General features: G+C 37.7%; 1 protein-coding gene across 6 annotated transcripts in view; it reads left to right on the top strand.

Moving 5' to 3' along the window:
* Positions 1-8576, top strand: part of CLASP1 (cytoplasmic linker associated protein 1) — a 351771-nt gene extending 343195 nt beyond the window's left edge. For all 6 annotated transcript variants that reach the window (XM_078146793.1, XM_078146794.1, XM_078146796.1 and 3 more), the window contains 2 exons: positions 669-785; positions 5197-8576. In XM_078146793.1, the coding sequence (XP_078002919.1) occupies positions 669-785; positions 5197-5283 (204 nt within the window). In that variant the 3' untranslated portion in view covers positions 5284-8576. The remainder of the gene's footprint in view (positions 1-668; positions 786-5196) is intronic.
* The last annotated feature ends 1773 nt before the right edge of the window (positions 8577-10349 follow it).

The raw sequence follows: 10349 nt of genomic DNA on the forward strand, positions 1-10349 counted from the left end.
AGTAAAATACTACAGGTGGGCCAGGGCATGTTACCCCAGTGAGAATAGTGGTAAATGAAGTTTAAAAGGTAAGTTAGGACTAGATTGTGGGAGGGCTTTGAATTCATGGACCTCAAGCTTTAGTCCTTGTGGAAGGGAAGCCGCTGAAAGCTTCTGATGATACAATCAGAGCAGGAAAACATACCATAATGGTGAGGGTGCAGCTTGTTTTATGCCTTCAAAAAAAATCAGCATTTTAATGAGTAAAACTTGCTCTATTTGGGGGAAAAGAAAAATAAAAAACCATAATTCATTGAGTTTTTTGTTATTGTTTTTGTTTTTTCATTTTTCTTATCCTTTTATCTCCTTTATCTCATTCTGGTGTTCAGCTTCCACTTTATTTTCATTGTTATTTACTGTGCTTCTTTGGCCACCCAGGCATCATGTGGAGCTCAGTCCAATTGAGTCTCAAGTGTCTTTAGGTGAAAACTTCCTGGATCTAGGTGCATGTCCATGTGACTCTTCTTCCTCTCTTTCTCTTATTCTGATAACTGCTCAGAAGCACTCTTAGGTTCCCTGCTAGCTGAGAATACAAAATAGGATGATCGACATGCCCATTCATGAAGATGTTGAAAGACTAGCCTGAAGTCATCTTTAATTTTATTCTCCCTTTGTTTCTGGTCCCGTAGGGCTATGACAACACTGAAAGTAGTGTTCGTAAGGCCAGTGTGTTTTGCTTAGTGGCAATTTATTCCGTAATTGGAGAAGAACTGAAGCCTCACCTTGCACAGCTCACAGGGAGCAAGGTATGTATAGTATTATGTAGTCTTAATATTTTTAGATATCTCTCTCCGTGATTCCACAAACCAGCTTTGACACCAACCTGTTAGCAGGCTTTATCACCTTGTAAGTTTTTGCTTAGCCATATTTTCCAAAAAAACATTCGTAAAGATAAAAACAACAAAGTAAACATCCTTATATGTATCCCAAGATGGTAATGTAAAATAATCGTGTGATTCAGTTTTTGTTTTATCTTTCAATACTGTTTTTAATTTTGTTTTTGATTGCTAAATATGACAGAACCAGAAGCAGTGCTCTGTACCTTCCTGTGCTGTGATTATGGTAACTCTCATGTAATCTAATTGTACTTAGAAGTTTATAAAGTAGCTTTCTCACAGCTGTCCTGGGAAGTAGGTAGATGAGTATTACCCCATTTTACAAATAAGTAAACTCAGGCTCTATGGGGATTGGTGGTCACCTTGTAGTCGACTTGTGGTCACATAATTAACAAGTGCCAGAGTTGGGGATTTGAACCCAGTTCTCTCTAGGTCTAGTGCTTTTTCCACTAGGCCACACTGCCTCTCTGTAAAATGTTCGTTTTACCGTTTTTGCATCAGAACTTAATGATGGGAACATACTGGCTTTTATTTCTTCTAAATTTCTCTGGCTACTGTACATGAGGTTGTAGTTCCTAGGTCCGAAGAAAACTTGTCAAACCCTGCTTTTTTTGGTCCTTTGCATCACATTTACATAGCAAGTACTTTGTTTATAAAGGTCACAACCAGCCTGGTAAGGAGAGAAGGAGGTACATGATATTGTCCCCCTTTTACCAATAAGGAAACTGAGGTACAGAGAGAAGAGACTTGCTCAGAACAGCACAATGAGGCTGCCAATGCAGGGTGTCTGATTCTATGGCCAGGGCTCATTTTGCTCCCTCCAGCTGCACCCAAGCACCCAAGGCAATATGGTGACCCCTTAGGACCTTATATACCAGTACAGCTTGGGTAGATTTAATTTAGTCTGATCCCAGAATTCTTTTTTTAAACATATAAACTTTTCGTAGCTTTTCCAGAAGCCAAACCAACCTGCACACGATAGCAGTATCCTTAAGGTTTTGACAGAATTATTTGATGCAGCAACTTTGCTCAACTTTTATGGGGAAGAAAGTGTTCTTTGTTTCCTGGGACGCTGAATATGCATAGATGATTTAGCAGATCCATGATTTTATTGATGTCAGAACTCCCTGTACTGGGAGAGATCACAGCCCCTCCATACTTTGTTATCCTGCATAATTCTTTTCATGTCATTCTCTAAATTCTCCATAGAAGGTCCACCAGGCCTCCATTCTACTACTTCATTTAAAATCCAGGGATACCTATATACAACTTGAAGTGTAATGTTATCCTTCACTCTTCCTACTTCTACTATTAATAAATCACATTTATGTAGCACTTTAAGGTTTGCAGAGCACTTTATATCTCATTTGATCTTCACAACCCTGAGGTTGATGTTATTATCCTCATTTTACAGATGAGGAAACCGAGGCAGACAGAGATTAGGTGACTTGCCCAGGGTTACACAGCTAATTAAGTATCTGGGGCAGAATTTGAACTCATGTCTTTCTGATTCCAAGTTCAGCTTTCTATCCACTGTGCCACCTTGCTGCCTACTAAATGACCCACCCACCTCCTTTTCTAGTTATACACACCCTCAGTGATATGTCATTTCCCACATTCCAGTGCCCACTGATAATGTGCAGCCTCAGCTTTCCCACCTCTTTCTAGGATTCATTTGTTGTTCCTCAAAACAAGAAGGAACTGGGAGACAACTTTTGCAATACTAATAATTAGTTTATATAATTTATATAGTTCTTTGTACTTTTCCATACTTTTCCGTACAATGGAACTTTAATATCCATTATCTCCTTTGACCCTTACTCTGACCATATGAAGTAGTAGATGGAGTAAGAGTTAATTATCCCCTTTAGAATGAGAAACAGAAATTTAGGCCCAAAGGAGTTTAATGACGTGCCTACAGTCATACAACTAAGCAATTTTGTAACAACAAGAGCCCAAGTCTTTCAAAATCAAATGAAATAATATATCTAAAGTCTTTTGCAAACTGTAAAGCACCAAATAATGTTTTATCATTATTACTCCTAAACCACTGTGCTTTCCATGAAGCCTGGATTCTATTGTGGTTTGCCAGTTTTTTAATTAAAAAAAAAAGCCCCAACAAATTGTATTAATGACTTGTGTTTTTACATCAGTCGTTTCCCTACCCTCACACCCAGAATGGAGCCCTTTCTTAGAAAGTAAGAAAAACTTTTAAATGAAAATAGCTGTTAAAATTGCTTGGATTCTTTTTGCCAGTCAGCATTTCAGGCATTCCACTTGTTTGTCAGTCATTGTCACTCAGAAAATGGAGAGGAAACTTAGTTTTCCATATCCTTATTTAAATTAGGGAGAAGGCACTAGCAGGAGGGTAGGAGGAAAAGGGTTCAGTTAGAAGATCATGCCTGAAATGTATGCACAAAGAAATGAGGGATTTTAAAAGGTAAAGGTGAGGATGGGGAGTACATTCCAGGCATGGGGGGGACAGCCAGTGTCAGGGTGTGGAGAAGGAAAAATAGAGTTCCACGTGTAAGGAACTATAAGAAAGCCATTTTGCCAGGAATGTGTGTGTCTAAAAGGTAGTGATGTCTAAGGTTGTAAAGAGCATTAAATGCCAAACAGGAATCTATATTTGATCCTAGAAATAATAAGGAGCCACTGGAATTTATTGAGTGGGTCAATGACAAAGTCATATTTGTGCTAATTTAGGAAAATAGCTTTGGCAGCTGTGTGAAGGATCAAGTGTAGCAGTGAGAGACTTGAAATCAGGTGTCAGTTAGGAGGCTATTGCGACAGCAAGCGGTGACGGGGACCTGAGCTAGGGTGGTGATAGCCTGTGTGAATGAAGAGGCGACATCTTTGAGTGTAAAAGATGTTGTGGAGATGTAAAAAAATGCAAGATTTGGCAACTGATTCGTTATTTGAAAGTTAGGAAGAGTTAGGAATCAAGGATAACACTGATATTGAAAACCTGGGTGATTAATAATTATGTGCTTTACAGGAATAGGAACATTCAAGAGGGGTGGGTTGGGCATGGGAGATAATGAGTTCTGTTTTAGATACCTACAGATGTCCAATTTGAATTGTCTAATTGTACCTGATGAAGCTGGTCTGAAACTGGAGACACAAAGGGCTAGATATACAGATGCGTAGTGCATCTTCATAGTGATGATTAAACCTGTGGGAGCTGATGAAGTCACCAAAAGAATAGAGAGATAGAAAAAAAGGTGAGGGCTTTGGGCAGAATATTTGGGTTACTCCTACAGCTAGTAGGCATGATATGGATGATGAACCTTCGAAGGGGATTGAGAAGAAGCCGCCAAATAGGAAAACCAAGAAAAAGTGTCAGAGATGCCCAGAAAGGGGGATGTGTCCAGAAGTGTCCTATGCTACAGAGAGATCAAGGGTGAGGACTTCAGTGACTTTGGAGAGGGCAGTTTCAGATGAATGACAAGATCAGAAGCCAGATTGCAAAGAGTCCAGAGAAGAGGAAGTAGAGGCAACAAGGGTAGACGCCTTTTTCTGGGATGGGATAAAATGCTAACATTGTTACTGTCTTGCTCCTCTGAAATTTTGGCATGAAGATTTCTGTGAATTTATCCAAAGTCTAGCTGTCATTGTCTTTAATTGTCCACATGTAACCTAATCAGTTAGTCATTAATTTTTAAAAGTATAGGCTGGTCAGTTGAGGAAAGAAGAAAGGCTTTCCACTCAGCTTAAGTGTAATGAGCTAAACAGTCTTGAACGGATAGTAAGAAAAGAAAAAAAATAGATGTCATATACTGCCAACAAGCAATCACAGCTTCAGTTTCATTCTTTTTGAATTTTAGTTATGATTTAGAATTTTTTTACTTTTATGTTAAAAAGCTTGATAGGATAATTCCACCCCTGTTGGAGAGAGAAAGCCACGTATAGTTGTTGTCACCCTGGGTGAAGAGAGGAAAATGAATAAACGGAAAACTTGGACTTGTGAAGCTGTTGCTTTGTTTCCTAGCTGCAGTGTGTCTCCTTGAACTAAAGATTACAAAGCTCTCTGGCTTCTACAGTTTGGATCAGATATGTTTGTCTACATCATCTATCCCTATTTGCCTTTTTCAGCACAACATAGAATTTTCTAGTTTGTCAGGGTGTTTTAAAATATTTTTGTCCACAGGTAGTTTTTAAATTACTATGCTTACTTTAATAAAAATATGTTGTTTTTCATCAAAATTTAAATAGCATGAATTTTATAGTTTTTTCTTTGAGCATGTTTACACTAGTAAAAGAACCTATTTTTAGAACTGATTTATTCTTCTGATAACTCATTCTTATCTTTTCTTTTCAGATGAAGCTATTAAATTTGTATATAAAGAGGGCCCAAACCACCAACAGCAACAGCAGTTCATCTTCAGATGTTTCGACGCACAGTTAATGGAAATATCTGGACCTGTTTGTGTAGACTTAGAAGCAGTCAGTGGTGCCTCTCTGAGATCTTTCTTCTCCCATTTTCTTCATTGGCACGCCCAATCAGTACAAGGAGGCCACACAGATATTTATTGCAATCAGTATTTTGGTCCTTTCAAGCTTTTGTGTAGAATCTTTTTGGTATTGAATGTAAAGGAAGCAAGGCCTGGGTTGCAGTCTTCATACAAAAAAAAGAAAAGAAAAAAGAAAAAAAAACAGCCATAACATGTTTGTGCAGCCTGCTGAAATCTTTAAAAGGGGGTTTAGGTCACAGTGTTATAAAAATGAGCCCCTCTAGCAGTTTGTTGGTTTTAACTAAAGTGATTAATTTGTTTTAAGTTAAGTTGATACAGATTTGGGGTTTTAGGATCGTGTCAGTTTCCTCATAATATTTTGTTTCATTATGGGTGTGACCCTTGCTGGATTCTTCGCCTTTCACAGAGGAAACAATGAAAGTGGTATGTGTATTTAAGTTGTTGTTTGAAACCTACCGAAATGTGAATTATGTCTTAGAAAACATTTAAAATGAAAAATAGCCTTTTACCATGTTCCTACTAAATGCCCCCAAAGGTTTTCATTTTCAGTGTTTGAGTTGTATGTAAAGTGCCCTAGCTTTTTAGTATAGATTCTGAAAACTGATGACCCTTTAGTATTGACTTTTGATTGAGGCTCACTTCCTTTAATAACGTGATATCTGTTCCAGGGTTTAAAACTTCTTGACAGCTAATTTAAAGTTCAGTTGAATCTGATCATTTAGTGAGATTCCACTTACCAGGACTGTAGGAGAGATCTTGCTCTAGGGATCTTTTTGGAAACATAATTTAAATACCACCCATGGGATAAATCTAGAGACCTTAAGTTTAGGGCTGTATTCCAAGAATTACAATTATTGTCCTCTAGTGGCCCATTGATATTTGATAGTTTATTCTTGGTTTTAGTTTAACCCTGAAGTTTCAAGGTAAAAATTTTCTCAATTCATTGAGTAATGACAGATATGGAGTTCCAGAATTTGATTTTTTTTTAGGTATGATCAGAGACTATAGGGGTAGACCCAATAGATCATGACTCAAGAGTCATTTCTCATTCTATAAACCAAAATTATTCGTTGCCAGTTTGTTGAAATAAAATCTCAGTTCACTGACAAAGAAAATTTCGTGTCTGTTACAGTAGGCAGTAGTGAGAAGAGGGAATCCTAAAATTTGACTCCAAGTAAATGGTGAATAAATTAATCTTACAGGATATAAAACTTCATAGCTCTCCCTGTTAGTCCTCTCCACAGCTTACCTGACAGGCGTAGAATTCAGAGCCATAGAATGAAAGGTAGGAGGAAAATACATAACTTTTTTCCTTATTTCTAAAATTATTTTAGATATTTTATAAAAACATATAGTATGCACTGAGAATGAATGCACTGTAATGTCCATAAACTAATGTAGCAAGTGTTCTTACACTACAGGATGGACTTTTAAGGTGTAATTTAAATATGTAGGAAATACATAGCTGCTCCTGTTAGAATTCAGTGGTGGGAAATATTCCTCCTGATACATCAACACTTGTCATTTGGTTGGAATACGAATTTATTTTAGGAAAGAGCACAAGAGGAAAACCATAATTTTCTCAGAAAGATTTTTGCAATCATATTTAAACTTTAAAATGTTAATTCTTATCCTTTGGCAATATCTGTCCACTCTAAAGCATGTTTAGTGAAAATAAGTGATGATGGCTGTCTTAAATGAGTTAAATTTTATCTTATGTCTAAAAAAATTTCAGTGGCAGACAAGTGTGATTGAATGTAGTTGGCATATTTGGGGCTGCAAAATATAGGACCAGGCCTTACTTTCTTGATCAGATAATATTTTGTTTGTTGACAGATATTCATTGATGTGGTTTTTCTTTCACTACACAAGTCAGTCAAAAATTCTTTATTCTCTGCTGTAGAAATGTGTTGCACCATAGAAGAAACATTCTGGTTAGATTATTTATCAGTTCATTTAAATATAATGTATATAGTAAGTTTCCCTCTCCCTCCCTTCCCTTATTCCCCTAAAGAGTCCTACATCCCCTATGTCATTTAGTTGGGAAGTATCTTGAATGTTGCCCAGTTTCCTTGTAGTACTCAAAGGGCTAGCCATGAACACCACTTGCATAACCTTCAGTCTCTTAACTTACCAAAAGAGAGAGAATATACAATCACTTGTCAGCATACATCAAAGTCTCTTGGCTTACAGATCTGGAAACTCTGATATACATCAAGGAGAGCAAATCTGCATGCAGTCTATCACATCATTCTGAAGGTGAGAGCAGAGCCTGGCTGCCCCAGCCAAATCTCAGCAACTGTACCTGCCTTTCCTTGCCTCTCCTGTCCTTTGGGGCTCTTGCTAATTACAAAAAAAAAAAAAAAGAAAGAAAGAAAGAAAGAAAGAACAAAAAAAAGAAAGGAAAGGAATTCAACAGAAACTTTGCCTCCCCAGCTTACCAACTCTGAATTTTCAGTGCCCTGAAAAAGCCCATCACCCTCTGGACCTCGGGGTTGCTATCCATTGTGCTATTGACATCACCACTAAGCTAGGGCATGGGCAAATCACTTGATCCATACTCCCCCCACCCCAGGTTTTAAGTACTGTAGTTCTCATGTAGTACAGAAGTATTGAGGCATGTGGCTTTCTCAAAGTACACCATGTGTGCTTGGCTGGACGATAAATGACAACAATACAAGACTGTCTTTTCTATTGCTTATTATTAGCTTCTCGATAACCTGTATAAGTAATGCAACTTGCATCTTTGTCATATAAAACTTCTTTTCCTTTCCCCAATACCCTTTATTTATCAAGCATAATATTACATATTAAAGGACAGCAAAAAGAACGTTGTAGAATTACAGCTGGACTTTGCTAACAATAATGTTTGGAAATAAAAAGGAAAAGCTATGAAAAATGTCAGCCAGCAGAATGGTTTTGTTTCCAGTGTGTTCGCACGCATGGTTCCCCACACAAACATACACACAGGCACAAAGACATACATACACACACACACACACACACACACACACACACACACACACACACACACACACATTTTTTTTGTTTTTGTCATGTTACATCCATATGTGTATTTATATCTTAATATTTGTTTCACTTTTAAGTGTATCATGGCAAATGTACAGATGTTTTTGTTAACATTAACGTGATAGGATTTGCTAAAAAACAAAAGACAAAAAAACCCTTTTGAGTTTGCCCTAGAATAAATAAAGCTTACATTTAATTTCTTGTGATTGTGTGTCTTTTTCCCCCAGTTCAGATTTTGCACATATGACCCTGCAATCAAAATGTGGCTTGTAGAGCTTGATTAGGTTATAAGAGATATTTTCTTATAAAAGGATAAAAGCAGATGAAATTCATGAAACTCATTCTAAGGGAGAGAATATCTTTTGTGTCATTTGAATATCAGGTCAAGCTGGATATAGCTCTCAATCCTCCATTCCTCTGGCTGAGAGTCTAAAAGCATGGCCAACTAGAAAATGAACTAATCTGATCTGTGTCCAAAGAACCTTACCTCTGAATGTTTATTTCCTTGACTAAATAGGAGGGTTGAACTAATTGACTTCTAAAGGCCTTTCCAGCTCCAAATCCTGTGTCCCATTGTATAAGAACCACAAACCATAACCATAAAAATGCGCTAGTCTCCTGTGTCCAGTAAAGCAATGAACAAGACAAATGGAGTAATAGAACAAGCACTAGACCCAGAGTTCTGGAGTCCCAGTTTCTGGTTCTGACCACCACTAAATAATAATCTCTGTGATTTGATTATTCAGTGCCACCCTAACTCTAATTGGAGCTGCATTCTTATATAATGCTAAGCTTATATGCCAAAATATGATTTCATCAGCATGGATATTCCCTCCCTAATAGTAACCCTTTAGTAGATTTACTTGTAAGTTGCCATGGCCAAAAAATTAGTCACCTTGCAATCAAATGTGGTGAACTTCTCTGATCTTAGCTAGACTAGTCTGAGACATACTGTCTGTCCTACCTATTGCTGGGATCATATGCTAAGCCTTCCTAACTTGATAGGAGCGGCCAGAACTTGTGTTCTACTGGCATAGTCTTCAGTATTACCCCCTGGTATTACTTCCATGTCATAATAAGGTATTGGAGAAAAGTGAGATTGCCTTTCATCCCCCTTCATAGCCGATTCCATCCACCCACCCTTCACACACACAAAATTCTTTACCTCTTTAACCCAGGATTAGTTGACGGTAACATTTTAGGCACAATTGACATTTGATTTGCTAATCAGAAGGGAAATAAGAAAACACTCACAAAAGCTAGTTCTGTGTAGAACCAACAACTCATTTCCAAACTCGAGTGTGGAGAACTAGAAGGAACACCAGTCTAGGAAGGACAATTGAGACTCCTGTCCAAACATTGCCACCAAGCATGGCATTGAGAAAATTCTAATCCTCTTCGAACTTCAGTTTCTTCTGTAAAATTAGAGAACTGGACTAGATGATTCCTGATATCTTTGATTTTGTAGTTTTAAGTCATATACTGAGCTCTTTGGCAGATCTAACTATTAAAAAAAAATAACAGGTAGCATTTACATAGTGTTTACTATGTGCCAGGCACTGTGCTAAGTACTTTACAGTTATCTTATTTGATTCTCACAGCAGCCCTAGGAGATGGCTGCTATTATTATCCCCATTTTATCAATGAGGAAACTAAGGCAAACAGGTTAAGTGACTTGCCCAGGGTCACACAACTAGTAAGTATCTAAGGCCTGACTCCAGGCCCAGCATTCTAACCATTACGCCAATTATAGCTGCACCATTAATAATAGTATTGTTATTAACGTTTTACAAATGACACAATAGGGGAAGGTGTGCGTTGCGTAAGATCACATAGCTAACAAGTGGCAGAGCTGATACTTGAGTGTGTATATAGGTAGTGCAGTGGATAGAGCCCTGGACCTAGAGTAGGGAAAATTCATCATCCTGAGTTCAAATCAAGCCTCAGACATTTACCAGCTGCATGACCC

Source organism: Phascolarctos cinereus, unplaced genomic scaffold, assembly GCF_003287225.1.
Source record: "Phascolarctos cinereus isolate Bilbo 61053 unplaced genomic scaffold, phaCin_HiC Scaffold_726;HRSCAF=1367, whole genome shotgun sequence".
Lineage (NCBI taxonomy): Eukaryota > Metazoa > Chordata > Mammalia > Diprotodontia > Phascolarctidae > Phascolarctos > Phascolarctos cinereus.